This window comes from Microcaecilia unicolor, chromosome 1 (genome assembly GCF_901765095.1).
Source record: "Microcaecilia unicolor chromosome 1, aMicUni1.1, whole genome shotgun sequence".
Lineage (NCBI taxonomy): Eukaryota > Metazoa > Chordata > Amphibia > Gymnophiona > Siphonopidae > Microcaecilia > Microcaecilia unicolor.
This window is the reverse complement of record NC_044031.1, coordinates 80,489,014-80,516,690: the sequence shown is the minus strand read 5'-3', so window position 1 is coordinate 80,516,690 and position 27,677 is coordinate 80,489,014. Positions and strand designations below refer to the sequence as shown.

Genomic DNA, 27,677 nt, shown 5'->3' with positions numbered 1-27,677 from the left:
AGGAGTTGTGTGTTTGGATACAACTTTGTTGTTGGAACCTTAGGTTAATGCTGTAGTACGAACTATTTTTTTTAAATTCAAACAACTTCATAATATATGTTCCTTGTTTTCTGAAAAACATTTTGCTGTTTTGGTTCAATTGCTGATTACATCATACTTAGATTATTATAATGGATTATATTGTTCTCTTTCTAATCAACTGCTTTCTAAACTTCAGATACTTCAAAATGCTACAGCCAAAAAAGTCTTTAGTCTCATGAAATTTGATAGGATGACATCACCATTGATTAAGTTACATTGGCATTCTGTTTAGGCCTTAGCATGTCTGATATTCAGATTATCTGAAGGTCTGAGCCCAGAATATCAATTGAGTTTATTCTCATTTCCCTTATATCCCAACTCCTCTCATGCAGGGATATCTCACTTGATGTTTTTCCCCCTCCTTCTTTGGTGTACAATATAAGAACACAAAAAACATAGCGAAGATAGCACAAGAATAATCTGCCCCGCAGAATTGACAGTGAAAAGTCACTTTCTCCAATGCGGAGCAAAGTTCTCGAAACACTGAGAAGGCTAACTTTGATTCGTTGTTTGAGCATCGAGTTTCATGCACAAGAAACTCATAATTTATACATAGACAATATTTCAAGACTTAAGGGGAAAGGGGAAATGGGATTGATATACCGCCTTTCTGAGGTTTTTGCAACTACATTCAAAATGGTTTACATATATTCAGGTACTTATTTTGTACCAGGGGCAATGGAGGGTTAAGTGACTTGCCCAGAGACACAAGGAGCTGCAGTGGGGATCGAACTCAGTTCCCCAGGATCAAAGTTCACTGCACTAAGTCCACTAAGAGGCATATTTTCAAAGCACTTAGCCTTCCAAAGTTCCATAGAAACCTTTGGAACTTTGGAAGGCTAAAGACTCCTGAGGCAGGCCAGTTGGCTGAAACACAGTTGAGTCTTTAGAGCCACATAATAAATTTGGACTTTTCAACATCATCTTAAGACTATATTCTTGCGTCATCTTCGCTGAATTTTTTGTGATTTTGAGTGTGCGAAGACTGGTGTATTTCTGTGTTTACATCGTACAATATAAGAAAACATTAGAGAAATCAATATCTTACCAGGCTGTTAAGATTTGGCATGATTTACTGAGTAAAACACTCAGTAAAATACCTTAAGAGACTACCACCAAGGGTCAACAGCTTCATTTTAAAGGAAGCAGCTACTGAGGCAGGAGTGGGAATTGCTTCCGTCTGGGTATGTGGCTGGGCAGTGGGGTGGGTGCAGAACTAGTGGAAGGCAGGTGATGCAAGTTGGGGGGGGGGGGTGATACAAAAGGTGGCTCAAGGCACTACAATTCCTTGAGTAGTTGGCCCTGACCTTACCTTTGATGTTAGGCAAAAAGGCGAAATTGCTGAGATGTTTGCCGAGTGCAAGATCTGAGCTATATGCCAAGTTTGGTCCATTTTTGGCCTCTTGGCAGAGGCTAAGAACTTATACAATATTGAGATGAGGAAGTAACTTTGGACTTTCCAGCTCTGTTGAGGACTGGATAAAAGGCAATGGTCAAGGGCACAAGCAGGAAGACTAAACCTCTTCTTACAAAGCTTACAAAAAAAAAAAAAAAAACAACCTTTGGCGCTCCTGTATTTCTGGCAAAAGCACGTTACAGTGAGACCGAGACAGAGAAGCCATTGATGTACCCTAGGGGCTTCCTTGGATTCCCTTTATACTGTTTGATGAAAAGGAAAAGTATCTTGAGGAAGTGCTGTAAAGCTAGCCAGAGCTCCTCATAAGACATGTAAAAGTAGGTCATTGAGGAAAGCGAAATGACTGAGGTTTGGGAACATGGGGAAGCAGAAGCCCGACTCCGGGATCAGCCCAGGGTAACGATCAATCGCTCCGATCGCCTTGCGCTGGCCTGCCCCGCCCCTGCCCGTGACGTAAAGCAGGGGGCGTGTCTGGTCGCTGTCCTGGGTGTTGAAGGTTCGCTGGAGTCGGCTGCTGCTGCTGCCGCCGCCGCGAGGAGACGGGCAGAGGGAGTGCGGCCAGCGCGGAGCCGGGGCAGCCTCTACCGTTACCTTGCAGCTTCCTGCCACTCCTGCTCCCCCCCCTCCTCCCACCCCTTTACCCCAGAGAGTGGCGGCGGCGACGGTCGCTGGCGCGGATTCTCGAGCGCTGGAGGGCGAAAGCCGGCGATGGATCGCTCATGATGGAAGTGCTCTGCTTCGTCCTGCTCGTCCTCTCGGCTTTCCAGCACCCGTTCGGCGCTTTGGCAGAGAGAAAATTTGGTGAGTACTGTCACGTTTTCCATGTCTTCACCCCCCGATTGCCCCCATCGTGACACCCCCAGCTCGCCCCTGCCTGGCTTCTTCTTGTATTCGGTACCATATGGCACCCGCCTGAGTGTCCGGTGACAGGTGGCGGCGGCGGCTGCAGACCAAAGGGAGGAGGAGGAGCATTGAGAGACGGGGGATGTTTAGAGCAGGAGGTGAAAGCTCTTGGCTTTTTCCTGGAGAGTTACAGGTACATGAAGGCTCTGGGGGAGCTGCATTGGCGCTTACAGGCGTGCAAACACAGGTATAGCCCGGAAACAGTGCATACAAATACGTGTCAGCAGCCGGTCCTTCTGGATAGGGTGCGGGATGGAGAGGTGTTTTTCTCCCTATTTGTTAAGTGTATTAGCCGCTGGGAGACCGCTCCTATTTTTCTAAAACATTGCCTTCCCCTCCCCCCACACACTTCTTCCCCACACCTCCAGTTCGATGTCTGCCTGCTTGCTCCCCTGTTTAACGCTGGTTAGAAGAATTTTGAAAGCCAAGATAGGCTGTTGTGCAGAAGATTTCAGGCCTGCACGTATGAGGCATCGCATCCTTGTGACATTAGGGCAGGTAGCAAGGAAAGGACTCTGCTTTTTAGGAATGGAAGTTGCACGCGCTGCAGCCCCCAGAAATAGAGAATTCGGTAGCAGTTACGCCTCCCAGGACTCTTAATCTCACCTTTGTCAGTGCCCCGTTACCGTAAGCCCGCGTTTTATGGGCTTGTAAGAATACTTCTAGGAAAAACGATCACTTTCTGTCTTGCATCAACCAGTAGATGAAACAGATGGGCAACGATTGCTGGAGCCCAATTTCCAAATGGAGGAGTTTCTTTTCCCCATGGGGCAGTCCTCAGTCTTCCAGAAGCAGATCTTGTGCGTGCCTGGCACGGAGGGCTTTTGCCGCGAAAATGCAAGATAGACGCATATCGAGATTTTTCTTCCCCCCCCCAGGAATCCTGGTTGTGCAGTTGCAAATCAAAACATTTCTAAGGCCATCCAAAAGAGCTGCCTTTACCTTGCGTGAGGGTTATGTAATCCTAGTGTGTAGTTAGCGCATCACGCATGGGGGAGCCAGTTCTGTGGATGCCAATGGGTGTTGAGCTCCCCCCCCCCCCCCCCAATATTGAGCAAGCTCCTTCATTGTGTCCGGGGAAGGGCAATTTTAGTATGTTTGGCATTCCCCAATCATTTTGAAATGTTGGCGCTTGTAGCATCAGGGCCATTTGAACCAAAAATAAGAGCAAAAGGGGACGTGCCAGTAAATTCAAAGAGCGTAAAAAAGTGTTTGGCTTCGATTTAGACTGAATGACGCAGTAAACTGTAATAATGTTGGTACCCGACACACAGAAGATGTTTACAGCTCTGAGCCAAAGGACGCGTTGTGTAACTTTCTTTCCTAGCATACTGAGAGGTTCCTGTTCACGAATATTCATTGTGTGATTCCTGCCCTTTTTGTTCTGCACTGCATCCCTGACCCTAACCGGGAAACTCTCCCGCTTTGAAGCACTTATTGCAGAGGGGACTGATGTCACCTCTCTCTCTCTGGTTTTTTTTTTTAGTGGCAGTTTTACCTTTGGCTCGGCCTTCATTTTTATACTCAAGGGGTATATGGGCCCCTTTAACCAACACTCAATAAAGGTGGTTCTGAATTTCCAGGTTGAATTGACTCTACAACACAGTCGCTTTAAAAAAAAAAACAGGACCAAGTGGAATGTATTAATTTATTATTTAAAATTCGACTCATGTTTTTTTTTGTAGCTGAAGGTGAGTTAAGGTGCAGTAAGTATTTACAATCTAAGAGCTGGATTTGTTAACTTGCTTTTATTTGCCCGTTAAACACAATTATGTCATTAAAATAGGTTATCATTAAACAAGCCCCACTGAGAATAACGGGGCTGGTGTTTAATCGAATCAACAAGCGTTAAAGTGTTAACCACCACATTAGTACATTCTAGCCTTAAATTTGTATCTGCAGCAAAGGAGAGTAAAGTGATTTGCCCAAGGTCACAAAAAAACATATGAGATCATTATGTTTAGACTGTGTGTAGTTAAATATATTTGCTTTTCAGAAATTCACATTCTAACATTTCTGTTACTTGTTTGAATAACTCAACTTTTATTCAAGTCAGTAAGATAATATAGATGTTTAGCTAATTGATTGCACGGATAAATTGCTGCAATGCGTGGAATATTAGATGTGCCTAATTCAGTGCAAAAGTGGTGGAAAGAACAGTAACCTGTATTCAGCTGTCCTCCGTATGTATTTCTCACTTTATTTACAGAAATCTAACTTGCTTCATTAGAAGGAAAATTTGCGAAAAGCAGAAACTAAATATAGAAGGACAGGGACCTGTATTATATATAGGTTGGAAAGCAGCCTTATCTGTTTCTACAGAAGTTTCTCTGGGAAAAGGAACAGATGAGTGCACTGCAGATAAGGCTGAGGTAACCAAACACAGGCCGAGCACAACTGCTGTTGAACCCATAAGTTATAAAAATTAAGTAGCCATAGGTACAGTTTCAAAACACTGGGTCAGATTTCCCAGTCAGGGCTTAGGTGCTGTGGAAAGTTTTGAAAGGAAAAAGAGCTCTGCGCCCCCAATCATTTGAAAACATGTTATATAATAACCGTTCTCTTGTGTATTATCTGAAAACAGTACCTGATTAACTATCAGAGCTGTGGTATCTTAGTGCTGTGGAAATATAAACCTGACATGCCATATGGAACAGGCAGAGCAATGTTTTTCCTTTGCATCTAAATTAAAAAATGATGTCTTGTGGTGGATTTAACCCTTCAGCTGTGCCTGGATAGTTACTGATGTGCCTATTGGGAGCTCCACCCTGATGCTAACTGGTCATCTGGTTTTAAACAGTGGGATTCATTGATAATGCTTAGCAATGGGGTTACAGCTAGTGCACCATTATAAATGAAGAAACATTATTTACAAATCACTGCTCCACTGGAAATTATTGGTTATTAAAATCAAGGCATTCCAGGATGTTATGACATTAAGTAGTAAACTGTGACCCCTGCTAAATATATTTAAATCACGCTGTACCAAGATTTCCACACCCATGAAAATAGTTTTGCAGATCAAGCCCTTCTTTCCCTCCAACTGCATAAATGGAGGGGCAAATCTAACAAAAGCTTTATAATCGTCCTCTACTTTGAAAAATACCTTTCTCCAAAGTTTGAAGCATGCCTTATCAAATCTGTCCACTTGGGGCAATTTTGTAGTTATCTTGTCAAGCCAGCAGGTTTTCAGGGTGTCCCTAATGAAGATGCATGAGAGAGATTTGCATAAAATACATATAGTGAGCATACAAATATTTTTCATGAAAATCTGGCCTGTTTTCAGCCCTTGAGGACTGAACATGGACAATGGGTTTGTGCAGTAATTGTGCTGTAACATTTGTCAAAAGTTTTTAAGATGTTGAATTTAGTGCCTTAATACACTGCTTGAATACATTATTCCCTGGATTCTATAAATGGTGCTGAAATTTGGGCACCCAGAATTGTGAGTGATCCTGAGATCTGCGTGCAGACCTAAGACCTCCTTGTGCTGGCCCGTGCATGTGTTGTCGATGTGAGCCTTGCTGTATCAGCCCGGGCAGAGACTATAACATCCTGGCCTTTTACAATTTGATTGCAATTCAGCTGTTTCATCTGTTTCAACTAAAGCTGATAAACCTCTGATGCAGGCCAGTGTGGCCGAAACACGATTCATGTCGGGTTTTTATTGATTTTAATAAAGACATTGTTTGGGAAGACATCACATGGCCAAAGAACTCTTTTTGGATCCACTGTGTGTACCTGGTATAGTTTCTTCTGCAAATGAAGAGTAGAACTTAAAAATAGCCATGCTGGTGCAGACCGATGGTCCATCTAGCTCAGTATCCCCAGTCCCACCCAGCCCCACCCCTTGTTGAACAAGATATGTTTTAAACATTTTCTTTTATTTCAAATAAAGACAAATCATGCAAACCTTGTATACAAAAACTAATTCAAACATGAAAAATGCTATACAAGGAAACCTTTGGGTTTAAAAAGCAAAACCATGTGCACGTAAGGACTAGATAAATGAATTAAAATGAATCCCCTTAATATGTAATACTTGGTAGCAATAATGAAACAGTGATTGAATATTCAGATAGCAAGCAGCCTGAGCCAACAGATTTATTTTCCACTGAACATAATTAACTTTGTAGGAACTTGGCTGCTAATAGTGTGCTGAACTGGACAATGTTGGCATATTTAGCCACACCTTTTTACCAGCCATGGCGCATATAAACAGCAAACTATCGTAATGAAGCTTGTAGAATATCAGTTTTGTTATAATAACCAATCAGACACACGATATCTACATATGCAAAGATAGGTGTTTAATGGAGGAAAAAGCCTCAAACGAACCGCTAAGGCACTCCTTATGTTAACAAATCAACTTTAGGGAGACCTGCGGACTCATCACTGGCAAAAAACCTCCTGGCCACTTTTTTTTTTACAGCTCTTCAAATCACTTTAAGCACTTTATGATAAACTTAGCTTTCCAGCTGTCCAATCACTCGTTGCAGCTCTTTCAACTACCACGGCCCGACTTTGGCCAAGGTTTGATTTTTGCTTCAGGGTTACCGTGGACTCAAGCTGGTCAGTTCTGAAAAATAGAGCAAAAAAAATCAATAAACTTGTACCAACTTGCCGACATAACCACACCGGTCTTTTGAGCAGTCTAATACTTGCTTTGCTGGATCTGTGCTCTCGCATCTAACAGGACTAACAAAATGGCATACGTTTTGAATCCTCATGATGTCACACGGCAACTGATAAACTCCTCCCCTAGCTCCACTGACAGGAAGACGTCACAAAGACCCTATTGGTTCAGAAGAATTGGTTCCATTCAACTCTAATGTTGAGTCCATATGGCTGGGTTGTCTTAAGGCGATGAATCCACCTTTGTTCCTGTCGCAGTAGTTCTAGCTTTTTATCGCCCCCTATGGTATGCCATATCATCTGCTGTAATACCACACATCTCAACGATCCAAATGTATGTTCCTTCGCATCGCAATGTGCGGCAAGTGGTGCCGTAATCTTCTTCAGATGAATATTGCTTCTGTGCTCTACGAGCCTAGTTGATAACTTCCATGATGTTAGTCCAATATACAGTTTCTTACATGGGCACACTATTGCGTACACTACCCACTCTGAATCTCAGGAGGTTTTATGATGAAGCTTATATACCCTTCCTGATTGTGGATCGGTGAATTTGTTTACTTCCAGCATATTGGTGCACACACTGCACCCTCCACATTTTCTGTGTTTTCCGTCTACATCTGTCATTATTCTCTTGAACATAGCAGGTGCCACAATCTCTTTTAGATTCTGGCCTCTGATGTAGGCTACCCTCAGTTTTAGTTCTTCGAGCCCGGGAATGGTCTGTATAATGTGCCAGTTTTTCATTATCATACTGGAGATCTAAAAAGCTAAATTTGAATAGCGTAGGACGCACGTAATTGTCCCTTCCTCATACGTTCCTTCTTCTTGTTTAGGTAATAACAAATATTCATAGTTATTGTACTTTGCCCGTCTATAAGCTCTATGGACGATGTTAGACGGATATCCTCTGTCTCTTAATCTAGTTTTCAGTTCCTTTGATCTTGACCTGAATTCTACTTCGTCAGTACATATGCGTCTATACCTGAGGAACTGTGAAAACGGTAGGCTATCCTTCAATTTCTTGGGATGACAACTTGTGTAGTTTAAGAAAGTAGGCACAGCAAACAGGAAAAAACCTCTATGTCAAACAGTACAAGCAAAAACAAATAGAGGCTGGCCAAAGGACAATCCAAACCAGGAGAAGATGCTTGAAGAATGCTTTATTAGTAGCTTGAGTACAGAAGGACCTGACACAGTCTGTGTTTCGGTGTCACAGGATGCCTGCTTCAGGGGTCACAAAAGTGCACTGAAGCCCTCCCCTCATGGTTTCCTCACTGCCACTGCTGCTGAAGGGCTGGAGCGGAGCCTGACACTGAGGGGCAGATGATCAAAAGCAAACGCCGGCGCTAGAGGCTACAGACCATATAAGGGATCTCCAGCCCTCCCTGAACTTGGGGGGGGGGGATTGTTGGGGGGACCGGAAATCCGCCGGACCTCCAGCCCCCGTTGCTCAGGGTAGGGGTAGTCAGGGCCTGGTGGTCCCATGGACCTCCAGCCCCTGTGTTTGACAGATTTGGGCTTTTGACAGCCCAGACCTGTCAAACAAGTGTGGAAGGATCAGGCACAATTCGCCCGCAATTCTACCCCATGATCAGAGATAATTGCACTGCTTAAATTTGCATGCATTATCTCTGATCATAGGACTAATAGTGCCCTGCGCTTTTCCAGCGCTGTTTGGAACAGCGCGGGGCTTTTGATCATCTGCCTGTGAGAGAGGGAAAACAGAGAGGAGGAAAGGACACTACTCATGTGGACGCTGCTGAGTATGTACCTCCTCTTTCTCAGGGACTACAGTGATCTTGAATGGCCATATTGTTAACCCAAATTCTTTTCTCATGTCAAACTAATTTGGTGGTATATGCAATCTGGTGCCCTTGTCAAGTAGTGGGGAAGACCCTTAGACCTTTAAAAGCTTGACTTATAGAACCCCCATATGTGCTTGTAATGCCAGGATCACACAGCAGAGCACCTATGATACCACACTGTTTAGAAAGCATAAGTACATAAGTACATAAGTAGTGCCATACTGGGAAAGACCAAAGGTCCATCTAGCCCAGCATCCTGTCACCGACAGTGGCCAATCCAGGTCAAGGGCACCTGGCACGCTCCCCAAACGTAAAAACATTCCAGACAAGTTATACCTAAAAATGCGGAATTTTTCCAAGTCCATTTAATAGCGGTCTATGGACTTGTCCTTTAGGAATCTATCTAACCCCTTTTTAAACTCCGTCAAGCTAACCGCCCGTACCACGTTCTCCGGCAATGAATTCCAGAGTCTAATTACACGTTGGGTGAAGAAAAATTTTCTCGGATTCGTTTTAAATTTACCACACTGTAGCTTCAACTCATGCCCTCTAGTCCTAGTATTTTTGGATAGCGTGAACAGTCGCTTCACATCCACCCGATCCATTCCACTCATTATTTTATACACTTCTATCATATCTCCCCTCAGCCGTCTCTTCTCCAAGCTGAAAAGCCCTAGCCTTCTCAGCCTCTCTTCATAGGAAAGTCGTCCCATCCCCACTATCATTTTCGTCGCCCTTCGCTGTACCTTTTCCAATTCTACTATATCTTTTTTGAGATACGGAGACCAGTACTGAACACAATACTCCAGGTGCGGTCGCACCATGGAGCGATACAACGGCATTATAACATCCGCACACACAGCTTTAATGAGTTGCATTTTTGTGCAATAGAGGTTGTAGCTCCTCATGCATGAGGTGGGAGATATTAATGCTAGGTTTTTAATTTAGAATGCATCAAGCCCAAAGGAATGGTAATGCAGATCTGATGGATCGCTTTAGGTTCTCTTTATGTCATTCTTTTAATATCGCAAAAAGTAACAGTAATCCACAGAAGATGAAACTTTTAGTATAACAATATAGGAAAACAAATTTCAACAAAAAGAAAGGGAAGGAAAAGCCTCAAAGTAGCTCAAAACACACAGTTTTTAAAGAGATAAGGCAGTCAAAAAGACCTTACTTCATCATCGACAAAAACCTTCCCACATGAAAAGAAGCTATAGAATCTGGAATGTGTCAGTTCTGGTTTCTGCATTCTGTAGGCCCAGGGAGTTTTCACTATAGTTCACTAGAATTGATTCCTTTAATACCAACATTTTTGAAGTTCGTCAAAAATTGCTTTTTGATCGTGCAGATAAAATGTATGGTGTATGACAATTAGGTTGAGGTACATATGAGTTTGTGATACTCTCAAAACGCTAAAGGCTAGTGTTCTCAACATACACTGAGATTCCCTTTTTGAATCCTTTTGTAAGTACACATAAAGCTTTCAACAGATGACATTATCACGTTGAATGTTAGCATTTTCAAATGCCAAGCACCATTACTCTCAGCACACACTGAGAACTTATTATTCCAGGAAGTGAAATGGCAGCTGTGGCCAAATTTAAGTATGTAAACACTTTCAGTTGTGGTATCTTTTAAAGTTGAATGCTTCTTTCTTACAAGAATGTTATTTTCTCAGATAATATGACGATCGCTTTTACATATTGATAACCCTTGGAAGCAGGCATTTGTCTTTGCCGAAGCACCATTGATATTATATAGCTATCAGCTTTTTTTCATTCACTGGTTATGAGTACGATATGTGGGCATCTAACGGTCTGGACTTGTAATAGACACAACTTATAAGATCTTATCACCTTTTTAAAGAAAATTTTCTGATGTTCTCTTATATAAAGGAGATGTATAAGGATGTTTAAAGATGCTTATTTGTGAGTTTAATATCGCAGAGAAGCTTCACCCAATTAGTACAAAGGTACATAAGTATTGCCATACTGGGACAGACCAAGGGTCCATCAAGCCCAGCATCCCGTTTCCAAAAATGGCCAATCCAGGTCACAAATACCTGGCAAGATCCCAAAAAAGTTCAATACATTTTATGCTGCTTATCCCAGAAATAGCAGTGGATTTTCCCCAAGTCAATTTATTGGTGGTCTATGGACTTTTCCTTTAGGAAGCAGTCCAGACCTTTTTTAAACTCCACTAAGCAAACCGCCTTTACTACATTCTCTGGCAACGAATTCCAGAGTTTAATTACACATTGAGTGAAGAAACATTTTCTCCGATTCATATTAAATTTACTACTTTGTAGTTTCAATCGCATGTCCCCTAGTCCTAGTATTTTTGGAAAGAGTAAACAAATGATTCACGTCTACCCGTTCAACTCCACTCATTATTTTATAGACCTCTATCATATCTCCCTTCAGCCATCTTTTCTCCAAGCTGAAGTGCCCTAAATGCTTCAGTCTTTCCTCATAGGGAAGTCGTCCCATCCTGTTTATCATTTTCATTGCCCTTCTCTGTACCTTTTCTAATTCTACTATATTTTTTTTTGAGATGCGGTGATCAAAATTGAACACAGTATTCGAGGTGTGGTCGCACCAATGACCAATACAAAGGCATTATAATGGCCTCACTTTTGTTTTCCATTCCTTTTCTTAATAATACCTAATGTTCTATTTGCTTTCTTAGCCGCCGCAGCACACTGGGCAGAGGATTTCAACATATCATCAACAATGAAGCTGAGATCCCTTTCTTGGTCTGTGACTCCTAACGTGGAACCTTGCATTACGTAGCTATAGTTTGGGTTCCTCTTTCCCACATGCATCACTTTGCACTTGCTCACATTAAATGTCATCTGCCATTTAGACGCGTGGTCTCCCAGTCTCGTAAGGTCTTCTTGTAAGTTTTCACAATTCTCTTGTGATTTATCAACTTTGAATAACTTTGTGTTGTCAGCAAATTTAATTACCTCACTAGTTACTCCCATCTCTAGATCATTTATAAATATGTTAAAAAGCAGTGGTCCCAGCACAGACCCCTGGGGAACCCCACTATTTACCCTTCTCTATTGAGAGTACTGACCATTTAACCCTACTCTCTGTTTTCTATCTTTTAACCAGTTTTTAATCCACAATAGGACACTACCTCCTATCCCATGACTCTCCAATTTCTTCTGGAGTCTTTCTTGAGGTACTTTGTCAAGCGCCTTTTGAAAATCCAGATACAAAATATCAACTGGCTCGCCTGTCTCGTTTGTTTACCCCTTCAAAGAAATGTAATAGATTGGTGAGGCAAGATTTCCTACTCTTTAATTTGTCAAATTGCCCCACTGCATCCTCTAGGTTTGAATACCGTTTCTGGCACTGGTATCTCTCCGAAATCTTCCTCAGTGAAGACAGAAGCAAAGAATTAATTTAATCTCTCTGCTATGACTTTGTCTTCCCTGATTGCCCCTTTTACTCCTCGGTCATCTAGTGGGCCAACCGATTCCTTTGCTTGCTTCTTGTTTTTAATATACCTAATTTTACTATCAGGGGCATTTTCGAAAGAGAAGGGCGCCCATCTTCCAACACAAAACGGAAAATGGGTGTCCTTCTCGCAAGGTTGCCCAAATTGGCATAATCGAAAGCCAATTTTGGGCGCCCTCAACTGCTTTCCGTCACTGGGATGACCAAAGTTCACGGGGCGTGTCGGCAATGTAGCGAAGGCGGGACTGGGGCGTGCTTAGGAGATGGGCGTCCTCGGCTGATAATGGCAAAAAGAAGGGCATCCCTGACGAACACTTGGGCGACTTTACTTGGTCCATTTTTTTTCATGACCAAGCATCAAAAAGGGTGCCTGAACTGACCAGATGACCACCGGAGGGAATCGGGGATGACCTCCCCTTACTCCCCCAGTGGTCACTAACCCCCTCCCACCCTCAAAAAAATCTTTAAAAATACTTTTTTGCCAGCCTCTATGCCAGCCTCAAATGCCATACTCATGTCCATCGCAGCAGTATGCAGATACCTGGAGCAGTTGTAGTGGGTGCAGTGTGCTTCAGGCAGGCGAACCCAGGCCCATCCCCCCCTACCTGTTACACTTGTGGTGGTAAATGTGAGCCCTCCAAAACCCACCAGAAACCTACTGTACCCACATGTAGGTGCCCCCCTTCATCCCTAAGGGCTATGGTAGTGGTGTACAATTGTGGGGTTTGGGGGGCTCAGCACCCAAGGTAAGGGAACTATGCACCTGGGACCTTTTTCTGAAGGCCACTACAGTGCCCCCTAGGGTGTCCGGTTGGTGTCCTGGCATGTGAGGGGGACCAGTACACTACGAATGCTGGCTCCTCCCATGACCAAATGGCTTGGATTTGGTCGTTTTTGAGATGGGCGTCCTCGGTTTCCATTATCGCCGAAAACCGTGAACGACCATCTCAAAAATGACCTAAGGATGACCATCTCTAAGGTCGACCTAAATTTCATGATTTGGGCGTCCCCGTCCGTATTATCAAAATGAAAGATGGACGCCCATCTTGTTTTGATAATAAGGGTTGCTCCGTTTGATTATGCCCCTCCACGTGTTTTTGCCTCCAACGCAATCTTTTTTTCATGTCCCTCTTTGCCTTCCTTATCAGCGCTTTGCATTTGACTTGACATTCCTTATGCTGCTTCTTAATATTTTCAGTCGGTTCCTTCTTCCATTTTCTGAAGGATTTTCTTTTAGCTCTAATAGCTTCCTTCACTTCACTTTTTAACCATGCTGGCTGTCGTTTGGTCTTCCTCTCTCCTTTTTTAATACATGGAATATATTTGGCCTGGGCTTCCAGGATGGTATTTTTAAACAGCATCCACACATGATGTAAATTTTTGACCCTCGCAACTGCTCCTCTAATTTGTTTTTCACCATTCTTCTCATTTTATCATAGTTTCCTTTTTGAAAATTAAACGCTAACGTATTGGATTTCCTGTTTATACTTACTCCAAAGCTAATCTCAAATCTGATCATATTATGATCACTGTTATCAAGCGGCCCCATCACTATTACCTCCCACACCAGATCATGTGCTCCACTAAAGACTAGGTCTAGAATTTTTCCTTCTCTTGTTGGCTCCTGTACCAGCTGCTCCATAAAGCAGTCCTTGATTTTGTCAAGGAATTTTACCTCCCTAGCATGCCCTTATGTTACATTTACCCAGTCAATATTGGGATAATTGAAATCACCCATTATTACCGTGTTGCCCAGTTTGTTAGTCTCCCTAATTTACGATAACATTTCTACATCCGCCTTTCATCCTGGCCAGGTGGACAGTAGTACACTCCTATTACTATCCTTTTCCCCTTTACACATGGAATTTCAATCCATAGGGATTCCAAGATGTGTTTTGTTTCCTGTAGAATTTTCAATTTATTTGATTCAAGGCTGTCATTAATATACAATGCTACCCCTCCACCTATTCGATCCACTCTATCACTACGATATAATATATACCCTGGTATGACAGTGTCCCACTGGTTATCCTCCTTCCACCAGGTCTCAGAGATGCCTATTATATCTAATTTTTCATTTAGTGCAATATATTCTAACTCTCCCATCTTATTTCTTAGGCTTCTGGCATTTGCATATAGACATTTCAAACTATGTTTGTTGTTCCTATTTACATCATGCTCAGTACTTGACAGTATTAATTTGCAATCTTTTGTCTGATTTGTATTTTTATTTAAGGACACCTGCAGTCTTATTTTTGAAAGTGATGGGCGCCCAGATTTCGACCCAAATCGGGAGATAAGCGCCCATCTCGCAAAGGCGCCCAAGTCGGTATAATCGAAAGCCAATTTTGGGCATCTTCAACTGCAATCTGTCGCGGAAACGGGCAAAGTTGACGGGGGCGTGTCAGAGGCGTGGTGAAGGCGGGACTCGGACGTGTTTATCGGCCGAGGAGAGATGGGCGCCTTCGGCCGATAATGGAAAAAAGAAAGGTGTTTTTAGCGCGAATTTGGTTCATTTTAATTGTACCCTTTTTTTCACGAACAAGTCCCAAAAAAGTGCCCTAAATAACCACATGACCACCAAAGGGAATCGAAGCTGATCACCCCTGACTCCCCCAGTGGTCACTAACCCCCTCCCAGTATAAAAAAAAACAACTTTAACAACTTTTTTTTCCAGCCTGTTTGCCAGCCTCAAATGCCATACCCAGCTCCATCACAGCAGTATGCAGGTCCCTGGAGCAGTTGTTAGTGGGTGCAGTGGACTTCACCCAGGTGGACCCAGGCCCATCCCCCCCTACCTGTTACACTTGTGGTGGTAAATGGGAGCCCTCCAAACCGCCCCTAAAACCCACTGTACCCACATGTAGGTGTCCCCCTTCAGCCATAAGTGCTATGGTAATGGTGTAGAGTTGTGGGCAGTGGGTTTTGGGGTGGATTTGAGGGGCTCAGCACCCAAGGGATGGGAGCTATGGACTTGGGAGGTATTTAATTTTTTTTCTTAATTGTTACAAGTGCCCCCTAGGGTGTCCGGTTGGTGTCCTGGCATGTGAGGGGGACCAGTGCACTACGAATCCTGGCCCCTCCCACGACCCAATGCCTTGGATTTGTTCATTTTTGAGCTGGGCACCTTCGGTTTCCATTATTGCTGAAAAACGAAACCGCCCAGCTCAAATCCGCACAAATCCGATGCATTTGCCAGGCACAAACCGTATTATCGAAAAAAAAGATGGGTGCCCATTTTTTTCGAAAATACAGTCTGTCCCGCCCCTTCACGTAACCGCTCGCAGACATAGACGCCCATGGAGATGGGCGTTCGCATTCAATTATGCCCCTCCTGATCTACTGTGTTTGACTTTGTAGTATATATTCCTACAACTTACTTGGAGGTGATCCCTTGTGGTCTAGTGGCATGTAGTGAGAGCAGTCCGCCTCTCAATGTTGTTGATTCTCCCTGGTGGCAATCTTGCGGTGCTACTGCTGGGAATCATTGACCTTATATGGAAGGCGGTACCGCATGACTACCCCTAGGGATCATCACCACCATTGTGGAATCTGGAGCTGGCCAGGGTAGGGATGGAGGGGGAGCTGCTCCTACTCAATGCCATAGGGATCAACTCTGGGTAAATCCCAGGGGTGGTTAGGGCATTCAGGGAAGTCCCAGAGGTGGGTGAAGGGTTTAGTTGGAGTGGAGGAGTAGCCTAGTGGTTAAAGAACCAGGGTTAACATCCAGAGAAGCCCAGTTCAAATCTCACTATAGCTTGTTGTGATCTAGGGCAAGTCACTTAGCTCTTCATTGCATCAAGTACAAAGTTAGATTGTAAGCCCTCTGGAGACAGGGAAATACCTAGTATACCTGAATGTAACTCACCTTGAGCTACTACTGAAAAAGGGAGGACCTAAACATGTAGGTGGAGCTTTGCTTCAGAGGAGGAACTTATTGGAGGCATCAGGGGCAGATCATATAAAGGCTTTAAGTGATGGGGCCATCGGGGGGGGGGGGGGGGTGTGTATGTGTGTGGGGAACTGGATCAGGGGTATATGAAATTAGAGAGGAATCAGATTGGAAAAGGGAGGGGAGTAGTGAAAGGCCCCCTGAAGGACAACTGACATCTCTGTGTGTGCATGATGGCAGATACATATGTGGGTTGCTGGCATACACAGTGTATGTGCCAACAGAAATACACATATAAGCACTCATGTTTATTTTCCTAAAATGAATCTTTCCCAAACATGTGTATCATGCTGGCACCTAAATGTGCATAACTACTTATATTTTAGAACAGGCATAATATCAGCAGATCCTGTTCTAAAATACTACTGGAACTGTACTAGGGATGGAACAGTTATTTCCTCTTGTCAAATAAAAATGGGTAGAGTTTCATTTGACAATGATGGGATTGGCAATGACAGCCCACCCAACACAATTTAAAGCCTCCTCCCTGTGATTCAAGACCCCCCCTTCTGGCATATTGCGAGACTAGAGTGAAAGATTATGAGCGAATGGGTATTGCTCCTGTTCCAGTGATCCCTTACTGGAACCACTAGGGATTGGGGTAGGCCTGGGGAGCCTGCGTGGAGTTGGAAGTGGTCAGAACGGGTGGCCATGAGGAAGGGATCAGAAGGGGAGGCTTAGATTGCTGGGGGAACAGGGGGCTGTGGAAAGGGGGCCAGAACATCTTCATTTTGTGTCATCTCCCATGATGACATGGGGGAGGGGAGAACCAGATGAAAACCAAAATTCCCTCAACACTGGAAATGACATGAAACAAAAGTTTTCTGGCTTCCCATCTCCAAACTGTACACATAGGGGGGGGGGGGGGGGGGATCTGAGTAAAGGTTGCTCAAAGTTAATCATGGGATGATGCATGATAAGAGCAAATTCTATAATGGCAGTTCAGCACCAGACCTGCCTCTATAAAATACTGCTTTAAGTCTGCATTCTTGTGCCTAACTTTAGGCGTGAGCATTTATGCAAAAGTCACGGCCGTGAGGCGCAGTAATGATAGTATTCTATAACCCTGTACTTACCCATGCATGCTTCTGATCCACCTAAGCCCCTCCAATGGACACCTGTACTTTGGAGTGAGATGGAGATTTGGCGTGGTGGTTATTGAATAAGGCATTTCAGTGCATAACTACAAATTGTCTACAATTATTGCTGGTTAAGGTCAATTGATTGATCCTTAGCGCCAATTAAGAGCCATTTAACCTATTAAGTTACACATGGACATTGAAACTGTGTGCAAAATTCTGTGCCTAACTTTGGACACCATATATAGAATCTGGAGATACTGACCTGAATGTACCAGTTCCGGTTTCTGCATTCCTTCTACAATTTGCCTGCACATTAACTTTATTCAAATTAATATAAATGTATAAAAAAAATATCTCCATAGCCTTTTTCAGAAAATTACCCCACACTACCATCTGGAGGTCATTGCTGGTAACTGCACATCAAAGCTTGTATTTTGCTTAAAATTGTACTTCTATCTTATATTAATTAGAAATACTACTAAATGAATTTACTTTAGCATAGGTTACATGATCTTCATCACCTTGTGGTGCTAAAAATACATCTAACAGTATCAGAATGTAGCCAAAGAAAAGTCCTTATAACCTGTTTGTTGTCATTTCTATGAAGGGGTAACCAAATATGTGGATAAACGTAAGCCTGTCGAAATTGTGTATCTGGATTTTCAAAAGGCATTTGACAAAGTACCTCATGAAAGACTCCAGAGGAAATTGGGGAGTCATGGGATAGGAGGTAGTGTCCTATTGTGGATTAAAAGCTGGTTAAAAGATAGAAAACAGAAAGTAGGGTTAAATGGTCAGTATTCTCAATGGAGAATGGTAGATAGTGGGATTCCCCAAGGGTCTGAGCTGGGACCGCTGCTTTTTAACATATTTATAAATGATCTAGAGATGGGAGTAAATAGTGAGGTAATTAAATTTGCTGATGACACAAAAAGTTATTCAAAGTTGTTAAATTGCAAGAGGATTGTGAAAAATTACAAGAGGATCTTTCAAGATTGGGAGACTGGGCATCTAAATGGCAGATTACATTTAATGTGAGCAAGTGCAAAGTGATGCATGTGGGAAAGAGGAATCCGAACTATAGCTACGTAATGCAAGGTTCCACGTTAGGAGTCACCGACCAAGAAAGGGATCTCAGCATCGTTGATGATACATTGAAACCTTCTGCTCAGTGTGCTGCTGCAGCTAAGAAAGCAAATAAAATGTTAGGTATTATTAGGAAAGGAATGGAAAACAAAAATGAGGACATTATAATGCCTTTGTATCGCTCCATGGTGCGACCGCACCTCGAATAATGTGTTAAATTCTGGTCACTGCATCTCAAAAAAGATATAGTAGAATTAGAAAAGGTACAGAGAAGGGTGATGAAAATGATAAAGGGGATGGGGCGACTTCCCTATGAGGAAAGGCTAAAGTGGCTAGGGTTCTTCAGCTTGGAGAAAAGACGGCTATTCCCGATGTAAACAACATGGCATCTGTTTGCTCTTTTGGGATTGCCAGGTATTTATGTCCTGGATTTGCCACTGTTGAAACCAGGATACTGGGCTTGATGGACCTTTGATCTGTCTCAGAACGGTAAAACTTATGCACATTTAAGTCCTTTTTGAAATTACTCTCTGTATGTACCTGTGCACAGTGAGCCATGAGTCATTGCGTTTTAATAGTCTTATATTGGTACAGAAACTGACATTGACGTCATCTTTAATTAAATCATCAACTAGGCTTTTCTGCTTTTTTAACAAATTGTACTACTCTAGGAAATGTTTTACAATTGAGATTTTGAGCAAAACTATAGATATATTTTATTGCTGTTCTAATTGAAAGTCACCCTTGTTGAACAACCTTTCCAGGTTCCTAGTCTAATTTTCCTAGAGGATAAAGGGGGATTTGGATTTAGCTCATCATGTCTTTCTCAGTTCCATTCATGCACAGTAGCTATTTTAATGCATTCTTTATTATAACACAGTGCTGTTTGCATCAGCTTTGTACCTATGCCTGGGAAAATGGAATAATTCTATAAAGATTTTCTTCAGGTTTTTTCTTTCTTACTAAGCTAACACACACACATCTTCTCTCGAATGGCGATTATTCATTGGTACTTCTTTACTGTTTTCAGCATGTAAAATTATCAGGTCTTATGGTATGGTCTGTGGAGATGTAGACTTTAATGTGATTGCTATATCTTTTAGAAGATAACAGGAAAGCTGCCTCCCAGTTGAGTGAACCTGTTAAGTGCTGACATGTAGTGTATCTTATTATCAGGGGCTGTGCATTGGAGACATTTATCAGTTGATGCCACCTGCCAAATGGATGGTTTATCAACAAGGTCTGACATACACACTGAGTGAGCATCATGCAGACTGCAATACAGCTTTTTCCATTTTTGTTTCAAGGGCCAATCCTCTTTATGAGATGCAAAAGCAAAGAATTCAATCATGGCACTTAGGGGTCCTTTTACTAAGGTGCGTTGAAAAATGGCCTGCAATAGTGTAGACACATGTTTTGGGCGCGCAGAGAATCATTTTTCATTGTACCTGCAAAAAATGCCTTTTAAAAAATATTTTGCCGAAAATGGATGTGCAGCAAAATGAAAATTGCTGCACATTCATTTTGGCTCTGAGACCTTACCGACAGCCATTGACCTAGCGGTAAAATCTCATGCGGTAGCAGGGCAGTAATGACCTACGCGCGTCCGAAAATAAAAAATTTTTTTTGACTTGTGTATCGGAAGTGCGCCAAAAATGAAATTACCGCAAGAGCCGTGCGGTAACTCCATTTTGGTGCGCGTAGACGCTTATGTGGTTTAGTAAAAGGGCCTCTTATTTTCTGCAAGGATCCTTGGGGGTGGGGCACAATGCCTCCAAGTGGGCCAGTTGTGCACATATCATGGCATCATGGCAGTAATGAACTTCATGCCTCAACCAAGGTATGTGGAGTATGAGCTCGATCTCTCAAATTTGCCATGGTAAATGCATCATGCCAAGGAGAACATCCTCCTTTGTGAAGGCCTCAAGAAACAGATAGTGATCTGTATTCTCAAAAATTATCCACTTGGAAAAACATCCAGATTTTCTGTTCAAAAATGACTGTGAGATGGATGTTTTTGTGCTGAAAATGTCCAAGATGAATAGCCATTTTCCAAAATGAAACGTCCAACTTATGATTCCCACTTCAGGCACAGGCAGCTCCTTGTGACTCTGGGCAAGTCACTTAACCCTTCATTGCCCCAGGTACAAATAAGTACCTATATACAATATGTAAGCCGCATTGAGCCTGCCATGAGTGGGAAAGCGCGGGGTACAAATGTAACAAAAATAAAAATAAAAAAAACAAACAGGCATAGAGATGTTGGTCTGGTATCATTTTGAGAAAAACAGCTACACAGATAACCAGGTAAAACAGATGACAAATTTCTGTAAACTACTGAAAACCAACCTGTTTAAGGATACATCCCAAACACTAGACACTTAAAACTCTACATGAACTAAACAAATCAGAACGCTCACAATTAACTGTTCCCAATGCTACGAACGAAAGCACGCAATCCTTGCTCTACTACCTCATCTCTAATACCAGATACGAACTTGACACAGCTAATTAACCCATTGTTATTACTCACTATATAATTCAGGAACTTCAATGTAACACCACTATGTATGGGTCTTCCTTTTAATGCAATACTACTTGTAATTCCTTTCCAGAAATGGCCATCGCCATTACGGTATAATGTAAGCCACATTGAGCCTGCAAATTGGTGGGAAAATGTGGGATACAAATGCAACAAATAGTGGTTAGTGTAGTGAACCTTAAACCAAGGGATCTTAGTTCAAATTCCACTTTTAACTCTTATTTTGTAACTGTGTGTCCTCCAGCAACAGAAAAATACCTACTGTGCCTGAATGTATACCACTTTAATAGTCTACAGGGCAGGCTTGCAGTTGGCTTACATATTTAGGCATAGTAGGTATATTTCTGTTTCTATAGGGCTCATAATTTAAAAAAATTGGGTTAAAGTAGGATTTGGACCATGGTCCCTTGATTTAAAAGCCACTGCACTAACCACTAGGCTACTCCGTCCTCACACTTGCTTTTCTGTTTTGGTCAGAATGCCTATAATACCCGAGGCTCTGCCCCACAGAGAGCAGTTTCACTATCAGGGGAGAGGAAGAGGAGACAGTAACCACTCAGGAATTATGAGGGTATTATGCCTTAATCCCTGCAGTGGTCAGCTTCTCAATCAGAGCACTTTTTTTTTAAACCCTGGACGTGCAGGAGCAGAGTTTTGCATGCTGAAGCAACAGAATGAGTCAGCTTCTATTGAGTGTGTGTTACTGTGGTTTGGATATCCTTCTTTTTTGCTAGGGTGGGTAATGAATATCAGCCATTACAATGGAGCAGGCCAGGGCCTGAGAAGGTTCACATTTTTTTTTGACAAAAATTTAAATGAAACAATGGAAGAGCTGAAAGTAATGCAGTGCAGATAAAAAAAAAGTACAATTTTATGAAAAGATTTATGACCTAGAAATTTATAGAATTCTCATGGTAGCCTCTCTGGTGGGAATCACTGAAACTTTCATGAGGTTTTGCTTAATAGGCTGAGGGCAGTTCTGTAGCTCTTCACCACTATAGATGTATTAAGACATTAGAATATCAAACTGAAATAGAATTATTAATGTTAAAAAAGGTGCTATCTGAGTGTTGCTCCTTGAGATTTGGTTTGCTGGTAATGGAGTTCACTGAATGACAGTGATTGAGCATCATTGGCCTTCTGCCAAAAGGAAGTTATACCTTCTGTGTACTGTACTCTTCTTAAAAGCAGACACAGCCAGTGGTAATACACATTTTCTGCTAACTGCAGGTTTTCCTTCTAAATCACCACTTTTAAAATTGAGAGCAACCAGGTTTGGAAAAGTTGTATAAAATGACCATACACAATGCTTTACGAAAACCTAAGAACCAAAGCAAACTGATTACAGTTTTTAGAAACCTGGGTGCCGATATTTGGTGACTATTCTGTTTAATATTGCACCACATGTCATTTCTTCTGTTACATACAGTACTTGGTAGATTCAAGAAAGGGCATCAGAAGGGCGCAGGATGCTGGTGACAGAGAGGAGACGTAGCGCAGCGGCCCAGCGGGAGTGGGAGTGTGGAGGTTGCAGAGAAGGCACAGGCTACAGGAAGGCGAAGGACAGAGAGTCTCTGCATCCTTTACTTTCAGAGAGAGAAGATGCAGTGGCCCGTCAGGGGTGAAGCTTGCAGGAAGGCACAGGCTGCTGCAGGAAGGCGAAGGACGGAGTGAGAGGAGAGGAGTGGATGTTGCAGGAAGGTGCATGCGGGCCATAGAAGGTTTAAAAGTTCTAGGAGAACCCGGGAAGGCAGGGACCAATGGAGCAGCGGGAGCGGAACACCCTCCTTTGATCTGCACCCAGGGCGATCCATCCCCTACCACCCCACTGCTGAGGACTAATTTGGTCTCTCAACTCCAAGACCACTAGTTGCTGCTGTATCAGCTTTTTGTCCTTGGCTTCCAGTAGCTTAACTTTCTTTTTTTTTTTTTTTTTAGTTTGATTTCTTTTATTGATTTTCAACACAGAGATAAACAAGAGCTCACAACATAGCATCAAGCAACATTCTACAAAATATGGCAATACCGGAGCTCACGTTTAAGAAGTAGCTATCCAAACCTAGGTTAAGATTAAATTAAGAAAAGAGAGAGGAAGAAGAGAGAAAAAAAAGAGGGGGGGGGGGGGCTGGAGGATACAAATCAAAGCATGGAGCATGCGTAGGCCATGAGATACACCAAGTTTAGTGCTTATCACTGTACAGTGTTAAAATAAGATACAAGTGGTAGCCATTTCTCCCTATATAAAGCAAAACGAGGAGATTTCTTTGCAAGGTGTGATTCGTATTTGTAAATTTGAAGCAATAAGTTCCACCATTCCTGGTAGGTGGCTTGGTGTAAGGACTTCCAATGTGAGAAGATTACCTTCAATGCTAAAGATACCATGGTGCTAACAAGAGTCCCTTCACTGTGAGTCAGCAAACTCTTGTAGCACTGATCTCTGAGTATCACAAATTTATAGGTGATTGAGCCAGGAAGGTGAAAAATGTCTACCAGTTGTGACCAGATTTCTAGCCAGTATTTACGAATGCACACACAGTCAAATATAAGGTGCTTAATGCTACCCACTTGAGACTGACAAGACCAGCCCCGCCATCAGAAATCTTCTTCCAGCACTGTTCTTCACTCCAACACATTGCCTGCCCTGCCCCTGCGGCTGCTTTTCCCCTCACGTCATGCATGCTCAATTTCATCAAAGCCGAGCGTGTGCGATGTGAGGGGAAAAGCAGCCGCAGGGCAGGCAATGCACCCGAGTGAAGAACAGAGTTGGAGGAAGGCTTCTTCTGCTGTCAGGGCCGGGGGACCCCCACCAGTCAAACCAGAGGCCCCGAAGCCCTGTGTCTGCTCCTGCCCAGCCTCTAAGGGGGGCCGGTGCTGGAGTTTTCTCTCTCCTGCTCCTGTTGAATGCAATCATCGGGGTCCCGTCAAGAGCATGAGAGAGAGAGAGAGACCCTGGCACCAGACCCCCCTTGGAGGTCGGGCCCGGAGGAATCTTGCCCTCCTTGCCCCCCCTCTTGGCGGCCCTGGTGCAGCTCTTCTACATGAAGTTCCAGCAGCCAGGACCGCTCATGGGATGGCTAACTTCAGCCATAGCATTCTTCTGTTGCTTCTCTGCAACCCAGGTGAGTTTCTTTGCCTTCTCCACTTGAGGAAGCAGTCCTGCTGCCTGTTTCTGCAGTGGAGGATTTCATACAGGTTACCTGCTCTTGCAGCTGGGTAACCTCTTCTGCCTTCTGCTTCAGATAGTTCAACTCTTACCTCCTGTTCTCTGTTACAGTTTACAGACAGGACTTCCTGACTCTTAGCCTTCAACTGGGCTCTCAGCCATGAATTCTGGCTCTGTGACCATTCTCTCTCCTTCTTCAACTGTTCCTCTCTGTAGCTTAAAGAGATTTCCAAGGCCTGCAGCTCTTCCAGCCTTGCTTGTATTCCTGTTTCTGCAGGATCCCTTCCTTGGAACTTGGCACTCAGTTGCTTTATCTCTTCCACCTGCTGTTCAACGGTTTCACATAACCCTTTCTGTTCTGCTTCCACAGCAGTGTGGATACACTAATTCCTCCACATACTTTCCTGTTTGCTGTGCGACAGCTCCCGTCTGCTCCACTTTCTCTCTTGGAATGGTCTTCCTCCCACTTTTCTCTTTGACTTTGCAACTGGTCCTTAACTTCTACCAGTTGCTGTTGGAGGGACTTCTTTTTCCTCCCGTAGTTGACTAGCATACTCAGCGGCTTGCTGCAATTCATCTGCCAGCATTTTCATTTAGCGGTTGGCCTCATCCAACTCACTGGCTAGATGCTGAGGTGATCTTCAAGGGGTTCTGTCTCCTCCCCTGGTGGAGACACTATGGCAGACAACCAATCCAGGTCTTCAGTCACCTCTAGATTCCGGTGGTTGACTTCCTTCCGCCTCTTGGACTGCACATGAGAGTGCCTCTACCTGCTGTCCATGACAGGTCCCCTTTTCCTTCTTGGGGCTTCTGGGCTTGGGTTGAAACTCACTCCGTTGCCCAAGCATCACTTTCTCTTGCTGCCCAGCCACTTGTCTGTCTTCTGGCTCCCTCCCTTTGTCAGGACACTTAACTTCCTGAAACCGTTTGACTTGTGGCAGGTCAGGTCACTTAACTTGCTCCCTCTTGGAGACTTTGTTTTCTGCCTTTCTCTGTTCTTCAGCAATGCTCCGCCTCCAGGGTCGGTAATCCTCTGAATTTACAGGGCATTGCTGCAGGTCTAACCAGGTTTTCTGTCACTCCTTGTCCCAAATGCCCGTCCTGGAGTTTTACATCTTCAGTCCTCAAGGTACTCTCACTGGTCCCCCATAGGGTTACCATATGGCTCCAGAAAAAGGAGGACAGATTGAGCCAGTCTAGGTTTTACTTCCATTGCTTTCAATGGAAGCAAAACCTGAACCGGATCAATGTGTCCTCCTTTTTCTGGAGCCATATGGTAACCCTAGTCCCCCACCAGTATGTGCTGGAATGCTGGCTTGGAACAGCTACTCCACTCCAGGATTCCCAACTGCTCCAGTTGCAGCTTACAATGCAGCAACTTCTAGCTTCAGTCTACAGCTTGGAGTCTCTTATTCCCTCTGGTTTGCTGTGTATTTAGGAGCTGGCCTTATGTCAGAACACCTAGCTCCAGTTCTGGCTGTAACTGGCTGCTCCAGCAACAGCAGCAATCTTACTTTCACTTTTGTACAGAAACTTTCTCTGCTTCTGACTAGCATCTGCTCATTACTATCGGGTGCAGACTGCAGCTCAATCAAGTTTCCAGTGTTCAGCATGCTGCTGTTTGTAGCTCAATCTGCATCCACAATACACTTTCTCTCACTCAAGGTACTGTTCAGTTCCACACACTGTGCTTTCAAAAGGGAACAACTTCCAGGATACTTGCTTTCACAGGTTTAAAACACTTTTTGTCTTTTCTTCTGCCTTGCCAACACTCCTGGCTAGGTGTGGCGTGTACAACAGCCTCAATGACACTCTGATGTACTTCTCTGACCCTTCCTGGCAAATCTTCCTGTGTACTCCAAGCTAGAGTTTACTTGCTGCACTACAGCACTGCACACTTTTCAAACCCCCCCCCACAGAGAAAAATAAAACCTGCTTATCCAGTACTTAATAACTCTTTTATTTTCCTGTCTCTCTAAGGTGGAGCTATTCTCCTTAGCCTTTTGTAAAACCTCTTCCCCCCCCACCCCAAACTGTACTGCGGCCTCCAGCCCTGGAGATACATGGGCTGTCTCTTCTGCAGAGAGACACAAACAAAAAAAATCCCCAAGTTGCCACCATATGTGATTGTGTGAAACAAGTTTGGGCAAGAGGCCTTCATAAATATACAGCTAGGCAAAGGGGGAAGTGAAACAAGCTCCTTTATTAAACAACTAGTAAAACATACCTGTTTCTGGAGCAAATGAAACGGGCGCTAGCAAGATTTTCCTCCCGAACCCCCCCTCCCTACCCACCCCTTCGGCGTTGTGAAGCCACTGACCGCCATTGCTCCCCACCTCGTCAACGCATGTCACCTTCATCTCTTGAGTCGTGAAGCCACTGACGCCATTGCTCCGCCCTCGCTCTGTGACGCCATTGCTCCGCCCTCAATGTCATCACGTTTGACGCGAGGGCGGGGCCCCGAGACAGTGATTTTGGTGGCTTCACCACCACGAACCTTTCGAACCCGAAGGAAGTGCCCGAAGGAAGTGACACTGATGTCAGTGTCCTCAGAACGTTGAGGGTGAGTTTTATTATATAGGATTACTGAGTCCTGTTTCTTCAGCAAAATAAAGAGTAAAGTCTCTCTTAGGTTCAGAGGCAACCTTTACACAAGCTTGTAAACTACTGGCTTTAACCCCACAGTACATAAACATATACACATCTGCTTGCTAGGTTTTACCACACGGGTCTGCCTCCCACCAGACCTCAAGAACAGGGTCCTTATGAAGCTTAAAGAATAACCTACCTTGTATCAGGTCAGGTAGCTTCTACACACTGTACTGTGGAGAACCACACTCCAGGGTGGCTTCTCTACTCCCAGGGCCTCCCTGGTGGAAACCACTGTTAGTGGCCTCTTTGAACCGTTCTGGCTCAGAGAATTTAATGCCCTCCTGGCCTGATCCCCGCCCCCTCTGACTCAAGCTTAGCCTCAGCCTTGGCAGACTAGCGCCACCTACTGTAAGGTGGCTGAACTATATCAACAGTGTGGGAGTGCTATTCCCTATACCATCTACTCCCTCACACCTGGTAAAGATTTTAAATGATTAAAGCAATAAAGAGGATAATACGTGAAAACTTATTATCAGCGTTCATGCTCCTGCTCTTATAAGACATTGTCAACATCTTTATTTCCTCAAACCTGAACCCACAGGTCCACGGAGGGGGCTTTAGTGAGGGGTGCTGTCTCACCCCTTAACTGTTCTCTGTGATCTCCAGCAGCATTACGTGCCAAGAAGGATCTGTTTATTTCATGGAAACCCAGCACTTCCTTTATAGCTCTGCATGAGGGCGTTGGCTGATGTGATGACTTTCTTTTTGGTAGTATTTAAGGACCTCTGTCTCCCAGCCAGTGCCCTTTCAACAGGTTTCCTAGGGTTGTCTAGTGTGTATTGTAGCCTTGTTCTAGTTTGTCTCCTGTTCTTGCCTGTGTCTTGTTCCAGCCTTGCTTCAGCCCTGTCTTCCAGCTCCAGCCCTGTCTTCCAGCTCAAGTTCCAGC

The 27,677-nt window shown here is 43.7% G+C and overlaps 1 protein-coding gene across 1 annotated transcript in view; it reads left to right on the top strand.

Annotated features, from left to right (window-relative positions):
* Positions 1-2,049: 2,049 nt before the first annotated feature.
* PTPRN2 (protein tyrosine phosphatase receptor type N2) overlaps positions 2,050-27,677 on the top strand; it is a 1,688,755-nt gene continuing 1,663,127 nt past the window's right edge. Inside the window, 1 exon segment of the mRNA XM_030198706.1 lies at positions 2,050-2,299. Within this exon segment, the coding sequence (XP_030054566.1) occupies positions 2,218-2,299 (82 nt within the window). The 5' untranslated portion in view covers positions 2,050-2,217.